The 22,385-nt window shown below is 39.0% G+C and overlaps 2 protein-coding genes across 4 annotated transcripts; both read right to left on the bottom strand.

Annotated features, from left to right (window-relative positions):
• Positions 1–6,132: 6,132 nt before the first annotated feature.
• On the bottom strand, positions 6,133–14,476 carry ndfip1l (Nedd4 family interacting protein 1, like). Of its 3 annotated transcripts, none has more exons than XM_039777907.1 (8): positions 14,281–14,476; positions 12,437–12,524; positions 11,704–11,834; positions 9,750–9,809; positions 8,396–8,483; positions 8,092–8,216; positions 7,848–7,914; positions 6,133–7,485 (listed from the first exon to the last, which is right to left on the bottom strand). In XM_039777907.1, exons 1-8 carry the CDS (start codon positions 14,308–14,310, stop codon positions 7,382–7,384), a joined length of 693 nt encoding a protein of 230 aa, XP_039633841.1. In that variant the 5' UTR covers positions 14,311–14,476; the 3' UTR covers positions 6,133–7,381. The 3 variants fall into 3 exon arrangements, with proteins under 3 accessions (XP_039633841.1, XP_039633842.1, XP_039633843.1); XM_039777908.1 differs by having other exon boundaries at positions 9,750–9,806; XM_039777909.1 differs by lacking the exon at positions 9,750–9,809 and having other exon boundaries at positions 14,281–14,475.
• A 931-nt stretch (positions 14,477–15,407) lies between these two features.
• endou2 (endonuclease, polyU-specific 2) lies at positions 15,408–21,596 on the bottom strand. Its single transcript, XM_039777906.1, has 7 exons — positions 21,394–21,596; positions 19,590–19,735; positions 18,980–19,085; positions 18,140–18,261; positions 17,402–17,514; positions 16,808–16,961; positions 15,408–15,787 (listed from the first exon to the last, which is right to left on the bottom strand). Exons 2-7 carry the CDS (start codon positions 19,689–19,691, stop codon positions 15,530–15,532), a joined length of 855 nt encoding a protein of 284 aa, XP_039633840.1. The 5' UTR covers positions 19,692–19,735; positions 21,394–21,596; the 3' UTR covers positions 15,408–15,529.
• Between the last annotated feature and the right edge of the window lie 789 nt (positions 21,597–22,385).

Below are 22,385 nucleotides of genomic sequence, written 5' to 3'. Positions count from 1 at the left end.
AGAGATAGAGAGACGGCAGGTGGATTCACACCACCAGAACGAACACAAACTGTGTCACACCAGAATGTTATAAATGTCAGTAGAGTATAATAATGCAGTATAAAACAATCAATTATAATAAAATACTGCTGTAGTAAATTAATTATTAGCACTCATACCATTAAAGCTCACTAAAGAAAGCAGAAGGGAAAAAAACTGAAAATCTTGGCAAATGTGCAAGTATCTTTACTTTTAAGTAAGTTTAATCATCAACGTTGTTCAAAGTTTATTGTTGCCATGGTTACAGCATGTCAAGCAGTCAAATATGAGCTAGATTGAGACTAGATTATGCTCCAAGAGTAATTAAATTGTTGACAGACAGTATGTTTGAGGTGTCCAAACAGTCAAAAGTGAACAACTAACAATCTCAAACTGTGAATAGAATAGAAAAGAATAGAATAGAAATGCAATTAACTATACTGTTCAATATATGTGGTTCAGTTCAGTATAATACATTGTAATAGATAGCAGTGACTAATAGTATATAATAGAATGTGCAGTATATAGTGCATTACATACAATGAGATTTATCAGATTTAAATCATAATACAAGACATTGCATGCATTAGGAGCAGAGGGAAGATTGTTTCTAACCAATAATTTAGAATTGATAATGAAGTTATGGAGAAACTCGGCTCTCGGTGTCTGACACAGCAGCATCTTTACCACTGGCATTCACAGACAATCTTCCAGTTAATAACACAGACAACACAACGGAGCTACATTTTATGACATTCAGAAACGTCTGCAGAACTTAACTCGCCAGCAGTCTGTGGAGGTAAGCAGTAAAGTGAGAAACAAGGGTCATTTTTCATGTTATAGACTAAATAGTGCCATCCAGCAAGAAAAATATAGGAAGGGATGTCATGACATTACATTATTGTCAATGGATAATTACGAGAAATACATCGAAGGGACGGTCAGCCATTTGCTTGTAAGGTGCAAAATCTGATACATTTACAGTATATGGTGACAAAAGATTAGAAAGCACATTCTATTGTATTGGTCTTTGAGATTCTGTATATGTTATTCTTGTATGCAGACATACCTTGCATGGAGTGCAACAGAAGAATAATGTTACATTTCTTGTGTGCCAATAGTACTTTAACTGATTGTCAGGAGTCAAAGCCACAACAGCCATGAAAAAAGTCTCAGTATTGTTAATTATAACAAAGTAATGAAAATGGTTTATTTAAAATGGCATGCATGTTGAATAATACTAACCAGACAAGACAAGTATGTCTGGATAACCAGACATACTTGTTACGTTAACTTTAATGCAACAACTGTAACTGTAACCGTAAGAAGGTTATCCAGGATAGATAATATATTTTGATTACTAGTGAAATGATAATTAAGGTTTTGGGTGATTTTCTATTTGCCCTACTAACCAAAAGTCAGTCTCTCTTTGTGCATTTTTAAGGTATTAAAAGGTGAATTTAGTTTAATACCTGGATAGCTATGGGATCAATTAGCAACAATGATCAAATGTTTACATTTAGTGTTTCTCACCAAAATGCATACTGTGTATCCTTTAGGTCTAACAAACCTATTGAACGCATTTCCTTCCTAGTAAAGGGAATTACATGGCTGTTTTCGAAATCTTCCACTGCATACTACAATACTGTCTATGTCGGTATTTATGTTGGATTTTGCTTTTGTTTGCATACTGCATACCACATGCCACATTTTGGCCAAATCAGTACTTACTGTTAGTATAGTAGGCAGTTTCGAATACCGCGTTCGCTAGCTTGCTCTCTTCTTCTTCTTCCCTGCTTTTGCTGGCGCATTGCTATGCTTGTTTGCATGTTTGCACCACCACCTGTCAATCAGCTGAACAGCAGGAAACCGGTGGCAGGTGTATCGCGTCTCCCATGTGCGATACAAAGAAATCGGGTACCCACGTTTGAAAGCACTATTGCTAGAGGTCAAACACACCACTGGGTACCTTGAAACTAAGCCTCTATCTTTGGATATGTTTGACCTCACAGCAGCTCTCATCCTCTGATTCTTTAGACTACCAGTAACCCAGCTACAGTATGACCTTGTGTGAATCTGAGTGATCATGAAAATGCAAAATTCCTCTAAAACTGAGCAATATTTCTCTGAGTGTGTCTAATCCCTTTGAATAATATCATTGCACGTGTGTTATAATAAATTACATCACTAAATGATTACAGTAGTCAAAAGAGACAAACACTTTAGCAACTTGAGTGTGATTTTATGAATGAATGGGTGACATTCAGGTTTGCACTGCTGGTTGGTTGAAGAGAGGAGCAGAGAAAATCTCAACATACAGTATGATTCACCACAACAAAGTGTTAGGGAGGGGGTGGTGATGTCATTGGTGGTGGTGGGGGAGTCATCTGTGAGTCAGAGAGGAAAAAGAAGAGGTGGAGATGGAGGAGGAAGAGGATAAGGAAGAGAGGTGGGGGGAAAAAAGGAGCACATGGGGAGGGTACCTGCTGTGTGTGACCCATGGTAACAGGCAATGCTGGCCTATGGATGACTCACCACAGCTTTACCAACCTCACACACACACACACACACACACACACACACAAACACGCATGCACGCACGCACACACGCACACACGCATACGCGCACACACACAATACACAGGGATGCTCATGCCATTCGCCATGACACACATATGTAAAATTACGTCATAGCCTGTTTCGTGGCATTAGAAGCATGTAGAAAGCACATGCGTATAGACGCACACACTAATACGCACACACATACGCCACATGAAGTGCAAGGGAGAGAAGGGGAGGGTCAGGATGACTCACACATCAATGATAACACCCCTCCCTCTGCCCCAATCCCACACACACACACACACACACACAAGAAGAAGAAGAAGAAGAAGAAGAAGAAGAAGAAGAAGAAGAAGAAGAAGAAGAAGAAGAAGAAGAAGAAGAAGAAAGGACATATCATTTGGATGCAACCCACATCCTCCCCACATCCTGGGGAACCTCCCATCTGAAACTCAGACTGACAGCAGGAGGCTCCGGCTGACTGCAGTTTGTCTAAGGTGATGGGAATTCTCTGGCAGGATAGTCTGACTTTAAAATAATTAAAGGATAAAGTCCAAAAGTTTGCAATAGTATGTCTGTACCACTCTCAAGGTTTCTACTGTCAGCGCTCATCTGTTAATATCAATTTATTTTCGTCTAAATCAATTTCAATATTTTGGATAATATATCTATATACATGAGGAGCTTAGTGGAGATGATCATCACAAGTTATGTTTTTTTTTCTAATATATCTAAGACCACATTTCCCGGAAACCCCCTCCTTTTAACAGAATGTATCTTTTCTTATCTTTCTGTATCTTTGTCTTACCAAGGAGAATAAACATGTAACAAGTGATTTTTCCACCGGCCTTTCACTATCACCATCTGCTGTTCTGAGAAAACTCTGACAGCTGTAGCTCCATTTGTACTGAACAGTGCCCTCTGGAACTCCTATTAGCACTACATGCTGGTGCTGTATACTATTGTGTACTGTAGTATAGTATACTGTATTGCTTTTCCTGCAATTATGCTAACGCAGGATTTTATGGTTTTTATGTGTTTCATGTTCTGTTTTTGTGCCCGTGCTGCAAATCAATCTCCTTTACCTGACTTGTTTGGTAAAGCAATCTTAGCACACATCTGAACTAGAGTCACCTAATCTGAAATGTTATTATTAATTGATTTTAAAATGCAAATTGGTGTCTCTAATTGAATGTATCCCATGTGTCCCATGTGTAGAACAATTATTGTGCTGTTAAGCAACGTTAGTGGAAAAAAAATTAATATTAAGTGTATTGCTCTTAAGCCCAATCAATAGTGGTAGTTGTAAAATAAAAAAGGGGTGAGAAAGGGATCATCATATGATGCTTATTCTTATTTCTTGCCAAAAGTCGTATCACTTTTCAACTATTGTAAACTCAAATACAGTTTGCACAAAAAGTCTGTGTAACAGAAGCCAGAAAAGTAAAGCACGTCTCTTTGGAAAGATGGCTCACTCCCCAGCTCTCCGTAAATCAAAAAGTCGTCTCTTATCTTTTGATAGCTAAAACATGCAAGTAGTGCAGGCACTTGGCTAGCACACATAATTCCCATCAATTACGCCAAGAAATACTTCCGTCTCAGTAAATCGAGGGCAGCTGACAAGACACAGACAGCTCTTGGCACAATGGAGTTATTTTATGAATGACATCTGGATAAGGAGAACACCTGGACTGGGTGACCCTGCTGGAGCAGAGGAGGAATGACGTTACAGAGGGATTCAAGTGGACTGAGGCTGAATCTGTGTAAGATGTGGATGATGAGGAATTTTGTTGTTTGTGTGCTTTGCCAGAATTTACTGCTGAAACACTGTCAGCGATTAAACCCATCTGCACCTGGTAAAATGGAGCTTGTTTATCCCAGGTCATCTGGTGATGTGGTGGTTCAGTGGGCCGCTGTTCATATGACCTTTGCCCTGTTTTTCTTTTTCTCTCTCCTGACTTTACAGGCTATTTATGCTAAGAAAAAAAAGATCTTAAAATACTCAAGTAATAAGTTTTCTAAAGTTGAGACAGTTTAAAGTTCACATTTTCAGCCCCAGAGCTACTGAACATCTGTAATTTCTGACCAACAGCTGTTTTTGTTTTCCCAAAGTTCACAGAGCAAAAGAAGAAATTACTTAAGGAAATCAGATTTTTTGAAAGTAGCAGTAGTGCAGCAACTCAGAAGTAAACAACAGAAAGAAAACTATAGTTTATAGGAAAGAGAAAGATTTGTTTAAAAAGTCAAGCAACATTCAACAGTTCCCTTTCAGTATGCAGTCCAATTCCAATTTCCTGTCATCAAATCACACTTACAACACTAATACTCTAAAAAAGTATGGACCACATGGCATGAGTTTACAATAAATATTCTCAGTTACAGCACAGTATCCACCATAAGGCTAAGCACACCTTTGGACTGGATTTATGCAAGCATGAAAATCTGGTTTGCTTGACTTCTGTGCTCTGCTGTTGGGAATACTTTAATCACATGCTGTAAAATAATCATTTTTAGTGAATTGTGAGTGACATTTTCCCCTCTGTACCCAGTTACAGATAACATGAATGGAGCTAACTTCATGTCAACTGAGCACCACTAGAGGCCAATATCCAACCATGATGATGTGACACTGTGTGACAGTAAAGGTTTCCAGTGAAATCAAAGACTTGTTCAGTTGGTGTGACAGGTCTTCCAGGTGGGGTGACCTTCACTTCCTGTTCCAACTGCAAGGAAAAACACTGCTGACATGTATAATTAGCAACCAGCAGTAAATCATCTCGACTCCTACACACACACACACACACACACACACACACACACACACACACACACACAAAGTCTCCTGTGTGTTAAATTTAGCATGGCTAAAAGTACGTCTCATGTTAGTGAACTGAACATTGGGTCAGCTCAGCTTCCTCTCTGTGGCTGAGGACTGTTGGATCTCCACCTTTTTTTTAGCCTCTACACACCGGCTAGGCGTCCACACTATAAAATACTTAACATGGAAGATTGTAGGTTTATTTAGGTCAAGTAAGGTCATCAGCGTGAGGTTGAGTTCAAATTAAACTTGATCCAAGTCTTAAACAATGTATCATCCACTGACAGAATATATTTCTCAAATGTCTTGATATATCTCTCTAATTCAGATATTTTGGAGAGAAAAAATCATTTGAAAATCGCAGTCTTATTGATCCCGAGAGGCTTCCCTTTGTCAATCTTGTGATTTTATTTTATTTTTTAATGCTTTGCTTTAAAATGTTAACTTCTTAAGCAGCCCAGAAAGCAACAGGATGGAACTAGACTGACATTTTGTAAATGTGTTAATAAAATCCAACAGTGACAGAAATAGCTCCTTCTTTTACTTAATATCAATAAACCTATCTTTAAAGAGTCCTCTTATGTCCATATATATCATAGAGAGTTATGATTTAAAGTTTTTGTGGTGAGGCAGCTTAGAGGAAGTGGCATCCTGCAACCGGAATAACTAAAAAGTTGTGATGTTTATTTACTGGACGCTTATTATCATTTGATTAAAAAGCTCAACACATAAAATGTACTTTTTTCAGTTTAATTTCAAACATTTTCCAATGCAGGTATTTCAAATTCTTCTAAAAAATAATCATTCGGCTTAATGAGGGCAAACATAAAAAGAATGACTCTTTAACAATTCATTGTTACGTCAAAAAAAACAATCTCTGCTCTGTATTAATATATTCCTTAGTCTTCACAGGGCAGGGTTTCTAAATCCAATCTGGCAATACAATAATTCTTTCCTCCATTGGAAACCATCGGGGTGTTAGTCACTAAGGGCGTGGGAATCATTTATTTACCCAAAACCGTCTCATTGCGCATCTGAATCCAGTGACAGACTATCAGCCTATGGAACTTTTTCTTAACAGACATTTTTGACTTTTCATAGTAGACATGTCAACATGTCTGCCGTGAAAAAGGTCTATTCCATCCCTATCACCGTGTCCTTGAGCAGGGCAGCCTGCCTAAGAAGCTCTGCTGGACATCCCTGCAGCTTTACCTCTGCTGACATACATGCAGTGTATATACAGTATCTATCTATCTATCTATCTATCTATCTATCTATGGAAACGACACTACTGATTACAGTGTGTGTAAGCATGGACTAAATACATGAGGAAAAAATGCTCTAGGGGAAACCCGGCCCCTGCTCTTTCATACATGTGGTCCTCAACCTTTTTAGCCCAAACCCCAAAAAGCTAATTATTTTTGCCTTTTCAGTCTTGTATTGCCTGAATTATACACTACTTCACAAGGGACAAAAAGCATTGGTCAGAAGGTTTAAACGCACATTAAAATGGTACAGGAAATATATTATTTCACACTGCATAAATCAACCCATAACCCCAAAATTACACACTCGTCCCTGGGCTGAGAACCATCTCTCTATACAAAGGACTTCATCTGATAGAAGAGTGGTGAAAAATAACACGAACCACATTGCCCCCTGGTGGCTAAACAGAACAATAGTTCATGCTGCTGTTACCAACAGATAGTAAAACAGTGACTAAGGCATTCATTTATACGTCACAAACTTCATAATTGCAAATAGCACTTGACAGTTCACCACTAACAACTGAAGGGTTTTATACAGATGTCTCAGAATTCACTATTTTACACCAAGAGGGGACAATAAATGTATTCAAATCATGTCAAGCAGAGAAAAAAAAAAAAAAGTTCTTTTCTCCCTTTTGGATTGGGTAAAGCCAAAAGTTATGTATAAAGAGGCAGTTGGGAGGGGGGGTATGATGGACATTGATGGATTGTGAGCTCAGTAGATGAAGAGGACTCGGGTGCGGGGCAGGGTGGAGAAGGTGTCAGCCATTTTGCGGATTCTGGCGTAGTTGATGAATCCTCGAAGGAAGAGCAAAAAGCCTGAAGAGCAAAAAAATAAAAGGGACAGTGAGACACAACTAAAAGTGCCGTACGGATGGGTGATCATTTAGAGTGACTTAACATATACATAGTTATTTAATCGATTGTTAAATCTAAATACTAGTTATGAAAATAAGAATTTACTGTTGAAAAAAACTTGTTCTCCTCCCACTTTGCACCTCTATGCGCTGTAGTCAATAACAGGATAATTAAGGGTTAACTACCCTGCTATAACTATTCTGTACCATATATGACACCTCTACACTGCTGCAATGGAGCTGCAGAGGGCAGAACTGTGTTAGCAAGACAAAACCATTTGATTCCCTATTTGAATCATTTGAGATTAGAGGTTGGTTACTTACCCAACACCAGGAACACCCACCACAGCCAGTACTGTCCATCAAAGTAACCAGGGAAGTATGTGGAGAACTAGAAACCCAACAGAACAACAGAAATGACTGGTTTGAATAAATATGGTCTGCAATGGTTTCACTTCTCAAGAGGTCTTTGAGGAAATAGTGCAACGAGCCAACCACGACAGAAACTACCTAAAAATACCAGAGTGGTGTTTGGAGCTTTTGAGTTGTGTGTTGTTTGTGTGTGTACCCGGACTATGAGGATCCATTTGATGAGGGAGAGGCCAAAGCCTGAGATGGCCCCATAGCGGCCGGCTGCTGAGGTGGTCAGACAGAAAGACAGGAAGAAACCGATCCAGTTGAACAGAAAAGCCACTGGATAGAGAGGGGGTGTTAGACATGTCATCAAAAAACAAACAGAAAACTATGATACTTATTTGTATCTTAAATATGAGAAGATGTCATTTAGCCTCGATTTTAAGCAAAGAGAAGAGGGTGAAGATAAAAGAAGACGGCTGAAGAGAAAAGAGAAACGAGTAGGTTGGGTAACTAACTGAAAAAAGTGAGCATGAAGATGCCGTCATTTCCTATCCTCAGCTGATCAGCGTCTTCAAAGTCATCTCTGGTCACAAAGTCTTCATCCTGTGACAGAAGAAGAAGAAGAGCAAAAAGAGAAAAGAGTAGGTTATTTAAGCACTCAAACTATTTCCCCACAGCCAGGCAGTAGCAGAGCTTTCCAGGGCTTTACTTTACTTACATGAAACTATTTAAAGTCCACAAATCAATCAATTTGATGCTGTGAAGTGTGTTTTATTTTGACCAATTCACAAATGCGTATTTCAACGCACAAAATTCTACAAGTACAATTTCCCATTTTTTTGGGATCAATAAAAATAATCTAATCTAATCTAGTGACTGAGATCAGAGTGAATTGTGATGAAGCACGGGTAAGCACCTGAGGGTGGAAACCAAGCTTTGCTCACAACAGAGAGTAAATACAACACAAACAACCAACAGAACAAGGGAACCATCACAACAACACAGCAAGCCCATTTAATTACTACCATTGTCACTTTATCTAAAAGGTCTGGAGTCAGTTAAATGCAATGTAGGGCATCAGGAGGACCAGTAGATCTTGTATAACTATCAACTAGGGTTGGGTACCGAAACGCGGTGCCAATAGGGCACCAGTTCCGACGTAAAAGGTAGTAAGAAGACCGAATAAGAAGAAAAATTTCGGTGCCTCATTTCGGAGCCTGTCTTTTTTTTTTCAGCAGCATCGCTGCACGGGACGCTACGTTACCGTTAGCTAGTAGCTGGATTAAACACAATGGTTAAAATGCCTACAGCTTACGTTAAGCGGTGTAAAGTGTGACTGTATTTCCCTGCAGAGGATTCCAACAGCGGGACGTTAACAGTCTGACTGCAGCTGCCGTTGTCGGAAAAACACAGACTGTGCATTTACTTGAAACTCGCCAGCCTTGTGGTGCATTCAAAGTTATTGGAAAATACCCTTTTCCGACCGGGTGCTTGTTTTTGTCGTTTACCAGCAATTTACTGGTGAAATAAGTCATTGTTATAAGTTATTGTTATTACATTATTAATCAATCATTTAATTTTGACCATATGTCGTTTTGTCCTCCTTTTTTTAAATAAATAAATAAATAAATTTCGGTTCAGGCACCGGTACCATTTTAAAAGTATCGATTTAGCACCGGTATCGGAAAAAACCCAAACGATACCCAACCCTATTATCAACTAAGCACTAGCTAGCATTCCATTTACACACAGAGACATACAAGAAAAGGTGGGGTACTGAGTACATAAACACTGTAGGTACATCTGCGTTCTCACACACCAAATACACTTCCTCTCATCATACACTCTCTTCCCACTCCTCCCAGTTACCTCCAGTGAACTTCGAATTACATCGCCAAAAGTCTCCAGACGTTCCCTGTGCTGAGGCTGCTGTTGAGCGCAAGGCAGTGTGTGGCAGAGAAACACAACACCAGCAAATAAATCAAACAGGGTGGCCCCACATGCAGTAAGGTGCAAAGCTTCACAGTGACCCCTAGTGGGCAGAGCTATCACTTTCCACTTAATAGATATTTTTAACAGAAACCGTAGTTTTTAAAAGGCGTGTTGGATAGTTTCCAACTGAGTGATGGCTTCCACGTAAAAAGCTTGCACACGGGAGGTTAAATTGCTGGTGTCCTTTTCAAACATTGAATACAAGTTAATGGCATCCTGTAGATAGAAGATTAGGTGTGCTGAAGAATGTTGGGAAATAGTTTTAACATGACTTTAAAATCAACATCCATCGAGCCAAAATGCTTAGGTTATCAACAGTTAGCTCGTTCTGGTTTCCTAACTGCGTCGTGAGTTATAGGAGCTAAACTTGGAGCTTCATGGAGACAGCTAAAGTTTATGTTAGCTGCCCTACAGCGGTCAGAGTTAGCTTTGACTTTATATATTACCTTCTAACAGCTGTATTAACAGTAACGTGACAATCCGCAAAAAAAACTGTTGCTTTTAAATCACTTAAATAGTAGTGACAGTACCGTTTGGCTAAGTTATAAATGCCGTTAGCATTTTGGCTAACACTATTGTTACTTAGTTTATGACAAATCGTTTTGGCTGTGCTTTCTAATATAATGTCATTGTGCTAACCGAGCAACGTTAGCCTTTACAACAGAGCTGCATCAATACACTTGTTAGATAATGTTTCATTACAGAGTTCTCTGTTGATTTGTGTTTGTTGTTGTGTGCGTGGTGGAAAATAATGTAAACAGAGAGCAGAGTGCCAGAAATGCAATGCGCCATGACATAGATCCCCTTCAAGGCCAGGCTGATATTGGAAGTGGACCTCTAGTGGACAGAATGTGTAACAACAACCATATGCTTATAGTGGCATTGACAATGCATAAGCCTGATTAGTGTAGTATGTATTTATGTCAGGCTGCATTTGAGAATTAAATATTCAAATATTATTTGAATATTTAAAAAAATTACAAATGAAATTCAAATGGTATTATAAAGGAAGACTGACAGCTCATTAACTGGAAAGAAAAAGGTTTCCACACAAATGTTTTGTATTTATAAAAGAACATGGATATCTCCCTAAGCAAAATTGCCATTAACAATTTTAACATTGTTATCAGTAATGTAAGGTTTTTAGTAATAAGTAGTTGGAAAAATACAACATCAGGAAAAGTGTGTCTCCCTTCAAAAACACCCACAGCTTGAAAGCAACTTAAACTGCAAATTTCAACCTTACCCACTGTGAGGTAACTCATTTTACAGAGATTGTACTAACCATAGCTACATCACAGGTTAAATACCTGTACAAATATGTAAGGCTCATTTGGTGAATCAGTAAAGAAAATGTTTCAGTCTGAATCTTCCTACACGTTTTAAATGCTGCACCGATGTACCCCGATTTTGGAAGAACAAACCCAAGTGCAAAGTGCACAGAGGGAAGTTCAGGGGCCTGGGAGGTTGAAGGATTAACAACAGAACAAGGGCTAGCACATGTGAGAGCACTTAGATAGACAAGGATAGACAGTGGTCATTATGTACAACAAAAAAAATGATGTTTTTCTTTATTTTTATGAATCTTCTATTGTTCAAACCAGCAACATGTTGAAAGCAGTTCCTGTAGGAACGACTAATAAATAAAATCAGATCTGAAGATAAAAAAACAGCTTTCCATTGCAGGGTGCCTTGCAGTCAACACAGGAAGTGTGTGTGTGTGTGTGTGTGTGTGTGTGTGTGTGTGTGTGTGTGTGTGTGTGTGTGTGTGTGTGTGTGTGTGTGTGTGTGTGTGTGTGTGTGTGTGTGTAAGTAAATGTGAGATACTCACTCTTCCAGTTACCAGGGGAACAGTAGTCTCAGCCTTGGTTCTTTCTGCTTCATCATAGGAAGGTAGCGTAGTCGCTACGTTGTATGATGGAGGCTTGGGGTAAGCCCCGTCATCCTTGTAGTCAAAGTAGGCTGAAGAAGAAACAGCACAGTTCCAAAAACAAAAGGCAGAAATTTTACTTATAAAGTCGTATTTCGTATTGGCAGACAGCAGACTGGTAACTCGAGACTTGGAGGGGATCTCTGAACAAGTATTTCCTCCTTCTCATCCACCACGGATAACAAACTGACTTTTTAGATTACAAAAATGCTTCTTATGCAAACAAGACAACTCTCTACTGTGTGATATTTTACTCATTGAGCAAATTTTTGACTACCCTATAGTGGTAATATACCTGGGAAGTATGGTAAATGAAAACCCCTGATGCTCTGTAAGATGTTAAACATGTAGGAGTCAACTAAAACTAACTAATAAGCCTTCTAAAAGGAACCACGTTAATTTCACGAGTTGCATTTCCCCAGTTAAACCTTTATTCATATATCAATAATTTAAGCTTATCAACTTTTTTTTTTTTTTTTTTAAATAGTGCAGTTATTTATTATTCACTGGCTCAAGAAATCTTACAGCACTAGGTTTCCTCTGGTTCTCCATTGTGCAGACCAACACAAATATGACTCCCCAACGTGCCACCATTGCAAATGACCTAAAACATCTGGATGAGTCACAGTCTTACCGGCACTGTCCACTGCAATGCTGCTGTATGGGGGTGGAGCATCAGCTGCTACCTGTGGGCTCTCTTGTGGGTCCTCCTCATTGGGAAGCTGTGTGGGGGGGTGGGGAGAACCACATCCTGGTTTATTTAGGGCTACATTACATGTGTCAGCACTGGCTGCTCTCCATTTGAAACAGATGCTTTTAGGTAAAGAAGCTTCACACTGCCTGTGTAGTAATCAAATTATTATTTTAACACCCTGGCCTACTTAAAAGAACTAACAATCTAAGCTTCAATAAAATGACAAAAGAATAGAAACCGGGCCTACATATTCAAGCACACATTAACATTATCAAGAAGAAATGAGCACCAACCACATGTTCCTCATTTCTCCTTATTTCTTTCTGTCTCGTTAAAAGTTAGGAAACATGTGACTGGCCAGACTCAGCCACTCCACTCATGATTCAGCTAAACAAGATTTTTTTTTTTTTAAGGCAAGCCCATATGATAAATTAACACTGAAGTCAGTTTCCAGGAGAGACCACTGAAGTGGTGCTGAATACCAAGTAGTAGATCTGCAACATTGGGTTAGCAGAGGTATAAATTACAGTTAACAACACCTTAGTTTTCCCTTTGGTGTGGATGTGACAATTTATTGTACAGGTCCCATAGAACTCAATAATTTCCTAGGAAAGGTGATATCCCACCATACATTTGTAGGGAACATTGGAACAGTCGTAACCTGTAACTGGCACATTTCTAAATAACTCAAACACTAATTAACTCCAATTACTTTATAGCGTAACCAGTGAGTCTTTTAGTCAGTAAGATGAGCTGAAAATGCAAAAATATGAAATGTGTCAACTGGCTTGTTTCAACATATATAGACGATTAATTACATCATCCATGCAACTATTAAATGAATAATGAACTAATATTTATGCGGCGTTAAATTGAGCCATTTTCAAGGTTATTAACTCCCCTGGAAAATATCCGCAAACTCAAGTAACTGTGTCACTCCTAACATTTTCTCGCAATGTTTCTCTACCAAATAAAATACATCATATACGATACTTACTACCTCACTGAGGTGCACTAAAATAGCTAACGTTAGGCCACAGTAAATCATTGATTTGTAACAGCAGTCTCTAATGCATCTTTACATTATTGATCACTGATCAACAATATGAGCAAACTATAGCTAAGGACTAAAGTTATCTGCGCTACCAACCTTGCTAAGCAGGTTAGCGAGCGGATTGCGGTTAAGCTAGCTAGCTAGTTAGATGACCAGCGAACACACCCACTTGCTGTAGGTCATGTGTTATGGTTGCACTAAACATTATCATTAGCATATACAGAGAGTTGCCGAGAAGCGTAAAATTAAGCTAACGTTAGCTACACTTCAATGGTAACTAACGTTAGCTAGCATACAATTAGTTAGCTAGCTAGCTGGCAAAGCTTTCCTGGCGTAACTCAACAAAATCAAGAGACAACACGCCCCAACAGGCAATCACATAACGTTACATACTGAGTAACGTTAGCGTGAGCTTTAGCTAACTAAAACCCTAAAACGAAACCATTAGCTAGCTTGTATCGCATTGATTAAGCTAGCGTGTTGTTAACAACGAGCTTCAATCGATGAAAATAACGAAATTAATCGCAACAGCATTGACCTAGCTAGCTAATTAACGACAACGACATCCTTGAATAGGAAACCGCCACTTTCAGGAAGGTGACACCACCGACACACCTGGGAGTGTCTGTCAGTCTGTCAGTGTCACGTTAACAGTAACGTTATACAGCTGACGTTACCGCATGATGTTAAGTCTTTAACGGTATTAGTAACCGATAGTGTGTTTTCATACCTGCTGATATCTGCCGCACGGTTCGGCCATTCCGATTTGAACGGCTGGGAATCAACAACAGAGAAAGAGACAACCAACGAAAATGATATAGCTAACAGTAACGTTACAAAATGTGAACTCAATCCTCGCCACACTGAAAACCTGTTTCTCCCTCGACTGCTCGGTGCTTACACTAACGTTACTGTCAAGCTACAGTATTGGTTAGCTAGCATAAAACACAAGGCTTCCGGTTACCTTTTTTAAATTAAGTCCAGATTGAGAACTATTATTAGACAGGACATATATTGAGTTCTATTTTGTTAAGTACTAGGTAGCTTCCATCAGTACTAATCTGTTTATTCGGTCAATCTTTCTTATGAAGAAACATTATCACATTTGTTAAAAAAGGAACATTTTCGTTGCTTTATTTTGAAACCAAAACTGGGCGCTTTCTTCTTCGTTCTTGGTTACTTGATGTAGGTCTTGTTCGTCAATCGATTGACGTCATTGGCCACAACAAACCGTCTATCGCCCCCATTTGGAACAAAGTGAAACAACCACGAATATCATTAACAAGTTACAGCTCTGTGGAGATAGGTCTGGCAAGCGAGACAATAACGTTACTGACAGAATTATCTTGGAAAAGTCACCCATCATCAGTCGCGGAGGAAGTACTAAGACCTTTATACTTAAGTAGTAGTATGTAATAACTAACAGAGTGAAAAAAAATAGCAATCCCTCTCCCCCTTCCCCCTCCAATATAAAGTATAGGCCATAGCCTGTTTTAATCTTGATCTTTAAAGAAAAGTAGCAATATCATTGTGTAGAAGCACTTCTATTTCAAGTAAAAGTCCTGCATTCAAAAATGTACTTAAGTAAAATTACAAAATTATTTAAATAGCTTACATTTCATGTAGCCTACCAAACGTACACTTGCTTGTGTGTTGATATTTTCCTCTGAATTGTAGTTGAGCAGAAGTAAAGTAGTAGGAAATGGAAATACTCAAGTTCGTGTACCTCAAAAATGTTTTAATGAGTAGGTAACTCATGAACATCAGTAATTAGCACATTACTTATACTATATTGCAGTTTAACAGTTTAACACACTCAGAATAATAGGCATCATTGTGCAATAAAAACAAATGCAATTGGGTCTCGTAAGGTTTTATTGTATCTTTATCTTAAATAAAAAGACAACAACAATACCTGTGACACTTTATAAGCGAGCTCAAATGTTGGAGAAGTTATATCTCATTAATTTCTATTCAAATTACTTGGTAGGTTTCCGGTACTTAAGCAGCACAGGGTAAGTGGTGCCTATGTGCTTTTGGTTGTAGTGGTGGCAAACAATCTCCACATCATAGAAATTGAATTGGACTTTGACACGCTCGTTGGGCGAGGTGAGGAAACAGAGAGTGTAGAGGGCGAACTCGAACTCGGGACTGACGCCGATGAAGATGCTGCCCTTGGGCTTTATACCGTCCTTCCAGCTGAACTGTAGCGCCAAGATGTGTTTGTTCTCGTCAGGCTGCAGTGAGAAAGAAAAAAAAAGAAATGGCAGGTGATGAAAGAGAGGAGAAGAGGATGGTGAGGGATGGAAAAACATGTAGGATCATTTGACAATAGCAGCCATGGGCTCATTCTGATCGGTCTGAGGAGAAGAGACAGTAAAGACAGACTCAGGCTGTCAGTGTTTCACATACTTATGTTATACACACCACCTGACATATATAGGCCAATTTTTGCCAAGAAAAGGGGAAACAAATGTGAAAAGTAAGGCATGATAAAAAATAGAAATACTCATCAAAATTATAAGATAATAAGTCAGAATTTTGACTAAGCCAATGTTATAATTTTGAGTCATTTAGTAAAATTCTTTGACTTTTAGCTCATAATTTAAGATAACATCAGGCTTACCATTCATATTTTTAAGTTTATCATCCACAACCTTTCATCTATTTTCTTTTCCTGGTATAAATCTTCTATATGTAACATAATTTAAAGAGACACACATTTCTGGGAAAGATTGCCATTAAACTCAGCCATTAGCTGATGACAATATTGAATATAATGATGTCCCCTTGGGTCCAGTGCTCCATGCAAATATGTTTGCATATAGTGTGCTGCATGAAACGTGGAAACGGCATAGGTGATTGTGAAAAATATGCAAAGTAGAATATGAAAATGATGCATTGTTTTAAACTACAGGAGACTCCTTATCGTGTTTAAATAGAAAATGGGTTGTGCTCAGTGATTTGCATTAGGCTCAGATTAGAAAGACAAAATACAGAGAGCTGAGGAGAAGGCGAGAGGTTTCTCATCAGTGTGCAAGAACGATGATGAGAGCAAGACTGCAAAGAGTGCAGCTCAACTTTGGGGAGGAGAGGAGGTGAGAAAAGACGGGAGGACAGATGAAAGATTTGTCAGATATATTGATACGAATATGTGACGGGGAAATACAATACAGATAGGGTAGTGCTAAAAATATATTCTTGCCCCCATTGTGGTCCATCTTTGTTAAAACAAGAGACACACCATAACATTGTACCTGGGGTGAATTTGCAGAGACGCTGTAGCCTTTGTAATCGATGTGTCCCAGCTTCTCTTGTAGGTAGAGCTGGATCCAGTTGTGAAATCCGATGACAGTCCGCCCTCCCCTCGTCTCACCAACAAACACGTGTTCAAATCCAGAGGAGTCTGGCCTGAAGGGTGAAAGACAGACACATTTTCTGATTTGTTGTAAATCTGATGTACTGTAGGCTTTCCACGCCATTTCGTCAGTTATTTTGTCCAAAGAATCTCTCACTCTCATTTTCAAAAGGTGTAATTTCATCAGCTTATGCTCATGCCCCAAGCTCAGTTAATTTATGGAACCTTTATAACTCTAAACTTAGCATGTTTAGACAACATCTATTAAAATGACAAAATTATATTAACTCATGTGCCATGTGGACAAAATGTGGTATTTATTTGCTGCTTCCTTCCTGAACATGCTACAAATAAGCATTTCAGTAGTTCTACTCACAGTAATACTGACTGAATGTGCTACACTGAGCCAGTTTCTCAGAGTAAGACGGTTACCATCAGAGTGCCAGATTCCACTTGTGAAGTTATATTTGGTGCTGTGCCAGATTCCACCCACCTGCTGGATCCTCTCCTCGCATAAAGTTCAAACCAGATCCTGTACAGCTGCTCCTTGAATTGTGTATCGTCCTTTGGAGAGAGCTTATTCTCTACCAGGTATTTATGAGCTATCTGCAAACAAACAAGAATTTACTATTAAATGTTGTCATTTACATTTTTTGCCACACTAGCACTGGGGCACAAGGATGGCAATGTCAGTCAGTCAGTCAGTCCATCACTTTGGTTCAAACTGAAATATCTCAACAACTATTTGATGGATTGGCAGGGCATTTTGTGCAGACATTCATAATTCCCAGACAAAGAACCCCTGACTTTTAATCTAGCACCATCATCAGGTCAACATTTTAATTTAATTCTTCATTGCCACACTAATGATATTCCCAGCAGCCTCGGATGTACTTAGTGTTTGGTGCTAATAAGTCAATGTTGCTTAATTAAGATAGTAAACATGGTAAACATTACACCTGCTAAACATCAGCATGTTAGCATTGTCATTGAGTGCATATTAGCATGCTTACATTAGCATTTAGCTTCAAGCAAAGCTGTGTCTAAGTACAATCTCACAGAGTATCTAGCATGTCTGTAAACGTTTAGTATAAAAAAAAAAATTAAAAGAAAATTAAAAATTTTTTAACAGCTGCTGCCTAATTCTTTCTCATTATTTCTTCAGTAGAAATGGGCCTTTTAGAGGCACAGCAAGATGGGAGAGTTTATATCCAAACGTTCCCACGGGTACCTTCATAGTGGAAGTTTGAATGATGGCGTCCAGGAATTTGTGGTTCTCTGCAACCTCCTCAGGGGTTACAATTTCTGGCTCACCGGTGTCACTCACATAGTTATCCAACAGGGAGATAAAAGCTGTAGAAACAAACAGACACTTATCAAAAAGTGGTTCTGTTCAGTCTGGGACATGGATATAATGACAATTATGAAAGCTGAATACAGAAACCTCAGAATAAATGAGGATTTCTATTTATAAAAAAAAAAAAAAAAATCCTCAGCTCTAGTAACCAGATGACAGACAGCAAAGCAGGTCGCTAAAGACTATGGACAAACTAAGTATAAAAATAGCAAGGAGGGAGAAATCCTCCTTTTCTTCAATGGGACAACTGCCTCAGGGTGAACTCTGAAAACCAGCTGTTACATAACTCAACTCCCTATGCAGCTCACATGATACACAACATACTGTATCTTTGTGAAAACATCACTAGACAAGAATTGCCGGAAGGAAGCATGCTTGGGTAGTTATCATGCAGAGGAAGATTGAAGAAGCCAGTGGTTGCAGAGGAACATCTTTCTGCACCCAGCGCAGTGAACTCTGCATACTCTGTGGTTATGCAACATGCCACAGTTCGTCATAGGAAGATTATGAGTAGATGAAAAAGGTTTACTCTGAAGGGAGGCGGCGAGGAGGATCGTATCAAACTGGTAAACAGTGCAGTGGAATGTGTGAAGAGATCATGTCAATTCAAACATTTTTTTAAGAAACAGCCTCATCCCACAGAAAACAAATAAAAGACAATAAACATTAAGGCATGACGAATGCACTTTTGACATTCTACTTTAATGCACTTACCTAAAAAAGTCTCCTTTTTGAAAATGTTCTCATCGACAAATGTAAATAGAGGATATCCTGCTCCATCGTTGTTGTCGCTCATGGCCATGCTGTCTCCAGCTTTGCCCTGCAGCAGGAAGAGAACCACTCAAACTTCAAAACTGGATTTGTGTAAATAGTTGATGTCACTGCTTTCTGTTTTCCCCATAAAATCTCAGATGCTTCCAGCATGCTTCCATACATTTTGCATTCAGTCAGAGCTACTTTTGCAACGTGGAATGCACTGCCACAGTGCCAGACAATAACCAAACCACTTATAAGTAGGTGATACAGAGGAGAAACAACAGAACCAAACAAAGATATAACCCACAACTACAGTAAAAATTATTCTGTTGTCTAATCTGAGCTGGCAGTTTAGATCAAGACCACAATTTCCACAACCCTCATTGCTTGTCAAATGGTCTTTACCTCTCTGGTTTTCTCTTGATGTTCCATGTGAAAAAAAGATGCTTCAAGGTGGTACACAAAAACAACATGAGGCTCTTAAATTACAGACTGAGCAATTGTAGATGTATTTAAGGGCCAGCTAGGATGTCAGTAAACGTGTGTGTGTGTGTTGTGTGTGGTGCACCTGCAGAGAGATTCTGTAGTCTTTTCCAGGTTTGAGTCTGTTGACGTCGTTGTCCCACAGCTCCTGCACCATGGCCGACAGCTCTCTGTCACTCTCAATCATGATGCGACCGCTGGGTTGTGTTCTTGGTTCCTGCAGTGGATGAGCTGGAGCAGAGGAACAGTTGATGAGTTGCTTGAAAGCTTGGTGTTAACAATGGTGGACGTTAACAAAAGGCACATTTACTCTAGTAATGAACTAAAGTAGAATTTTGATTACTATTCCCGAGGAAGATATTGAACTTTTAGTTTTAATGAGCTAGTAAAACATGATGCAGTGCTAAACAATCTTTGGACTAATTTTACATCATGGTATTGCCAATGTATTCTGGTTTATTTTAAGGATTTGTATACTTTTTAGATCACTTCTGATCTTTAAAGTGAGTATTTAATTGTATTCATAAATGTCTGTCGACAAAGAGTATTTCACATTTTAATTTAAAAAAAACTGTTAAATTCAGTAACTTTTAGTGGGGATAAACATGTTAGAAACATGTCAGTGTGTCACAGTAGTCTCAAACCATCTGTTAAGGAGTTTCATCATAGGCAATAATCAGTAAATGTCTTCAGTGGCTGATCAAACTTGTGTGTGCTGTGTTGTGAAAAAGAATCCTGTTTTCTTTTAGTCCGGTGCGTACAGTATGATTATGATCACTATAAGAGTGATGATGTTCAATGAAATTGCTCAACAAAACCCAGAAATATTCTGGTGTACAGGTTATCAAAGAATTGGAATTGCTGTTTTTGCTAACATGTCTTGTCAGTGATTTAAATGTTGGTGTAGACAGGAAGGCCTGAAATCTGATTGTGGAAATCATTCAAATTGGTTTTCTTTATTGTTGGACTTTTAGTAGACTTGTAGTATTGCTTTAAATGTCTTGTAAGCTCATGCGCCCAATCATGGTTAGGATTTATTCATATTTAAAGGTGCTCCAAGCGATGTTGGGTGACGTTATTCTTGTTGACGTTCAAAGTATTTTCAAACAAAACGAGACTAGCTCGCCCCTCCCTCCTCCTCATCCCGTCCCCTCCCCCTCGATCCCTTCCGTGCTTCAGCGCACTAACCCCTGCCCCACCAAAGTCCTTCTTGACGGTTATTGGCTGAACGCTGGAACACGGTTTGTTATGTTTTTGTGGTGCAGGTTGGCCACTCTGTTCTTGTTGGAGTTAGCATGTTCAGGGGACAGGCTGCTCGCGGATAGTGAGGAGAGGTTTGCTGTATGTGACAACATATGTTGTAGCCTAAAAAATGCGTGACATCGCTTAGAGTACCTTTAACTATCCCTTTTGAAAGATAGTTTTGATTCATACAGCCATACATCTGTCGGCACTGTATTGGGGTATTCATTTCAGAATTTGAATCTGACTAAGACTAAGACATGATAAACAGAAAGCCAACATATCAAAAAACACCACAGCAAAAATGCCTTTAGAGTTTATTTAGCAAAGGCTTCTTAGATAGATAAACGCATTGATGGGAACATATAAAAGTAAAGTTGTATACATAACAATGAAGCAGTGATTTGATAGGCTATCATGAAGCTATTGTGTAGTCCACAGCATTGTAAAAACATAATTGCCTCCCCAGCCAGCCAGACAGAATTCATCCATCCATCCATCCAGCTCAACACCACCACTGCATTCCACAAAAACATGGCTGACAACAGAACACACATCGATGATGACACTGAGCTCTGGGATCTTCATCACCACCATCCTAGCCCAAGGCCGCGTCCCATCAGCCACCACATCAAAACTCCACTGACCTTTCCCTTTGAGTCTCGTCGTGCTTTTCTGGTTCAGCGAGGAGAAAACGATGAGTGATTTGAGGGCTAGTGAAGTTCCTCGGTGTCGGTCAGGTGCTGCTGGTTGTGGTTTCCTGTGTTTGTGAGAGCAGGTGTCTTTATGGGCATAGTAACAGTTCAGTCAGTCAGTCAGTGTATGGAGAAAGACAGGCAGGGGGGGGGGGCAGGTCAGGAGAGAGGGGCCATTTTAAAAGGTTATCCCCTGTCAGCAACTCTAGCCAAAGGGATTACACCATGTTGTCGTCTCTTTTCAATCTGAGGCAAAATTGTGAGCTCTTTGTTTCTTTAGTATTCCATTGTTACTCTCTGTCACAGTATAACCTCTGGAGTAAAGGGTAAATGTGGGTTATGTTTCAGGTTACAAGGTGTTCTAAAGGCTTACTTAGAGCCCTACAGAGAGCTTAACATATACGGAAAATATTCAGTTGTGGTTTGCGAATAATTCAGATGTGACATTTCATTCTAAAGTATTTTAACTCTTAAGACCACAAGTTTGGTCAAAATTGCGGAAAATTTAAATAAAATCCTTCACATCAAAAAAAGAGTAGTGACATTTCTGAATAAAGTCAAACTAAAGAAAACCCTTGTATCAGGTTTGACATGATTTGATCAGCATTTGCTTCCTTACTATATTCTTGTTTAATAATGACATGTAAAAAAAAAAAAAGTTGTATATATTTATACATTCATATAACCCTATTGTTTTTTTCTATTTGTATTTCTTTACTTTTTACACCGAATGCCGTCTTTATTAAACCACAAAAAAGGGAAAAAACTACTTTGTGGTTCCTCCTGTACTAAGTTATGTATTGTCTTACTAAACATTAACACATAATTTTACAATAGCTTAGAGGCAATGGGACTGGAAGCCTAAATGTGATCCATATTGGAGGTGTACATTTGTGAGGAACAACTAAAGTTAAACTTAAGTAAAAAAAATAAAAAATAAACAG

Source organism: Perca fluviatilis, chromosome 16 (assembly GCF_010015445.1).
Source record: "Perca fluviatilis chromosome 16, GENO_Pfluv_1.0, whole genome shotgun sequence".
NCBI classification, from domain to species: Eukaryota; Metazoa; Chordata; class Actinopteri; order Perciformes; family Percidae; genus Perca; species Perca fluviatilis.
Note: the sequence above shows the minus strand (reverse complement) of the source record. Positions and strands in the feature narration are given on the sequence as shown.

What these genes read in the sequence shown, in the direction of transcription:
- ndfip1l (XM_039777907.1), bottom strand. Translation starts at nt 14,310, where the DNA reads ATGGCCGAACCGTGCGGCAGATATCAGCAG. An exon ending in CGTGCGGCAGATATCAGCAG is followed by an intron (nt 12,525 to 14,280) that starts GTATGAAAACAC and finishes CCCCCCACACAG; the next exon opens with CTTCCCAATGAGGAGGACCC. An exon ending in AATGGATCCTCATAGTCCGG is followed by an intron (nt 7,915 to 8,091) that starts GTACACACACAA and finishes TTGGGTTTCTAG; the next exon opens with TTCTCCACATACTTCCCTGG.
- endou2 (XM_039777906.1), bottom strand. Translation starts at nt 19,691, where the DNA reads ATGATTGAGAGTGACAGAGAGCTGTCGGCCATGGTGCAGGAGCTGTGG. An exon ending in CAAAAAGGAGACTTTTTTAG is followed by an intron (nt 18,262 to 18,979) that starts GTAAGTGCATTA and finishes TTGTTTCTACAG; the next exon opens with CTTTTATCTCCCTGTTGGAT. An exon ending in TTCAAACTTCCACTATGAAG is followed by an intron (nt 17,515 to 18,139) that starts GTACCCGTGGGA and finishes GTTTGTTTGCAG; the next exon opens with ATAGCTCATAAATACCTGGT.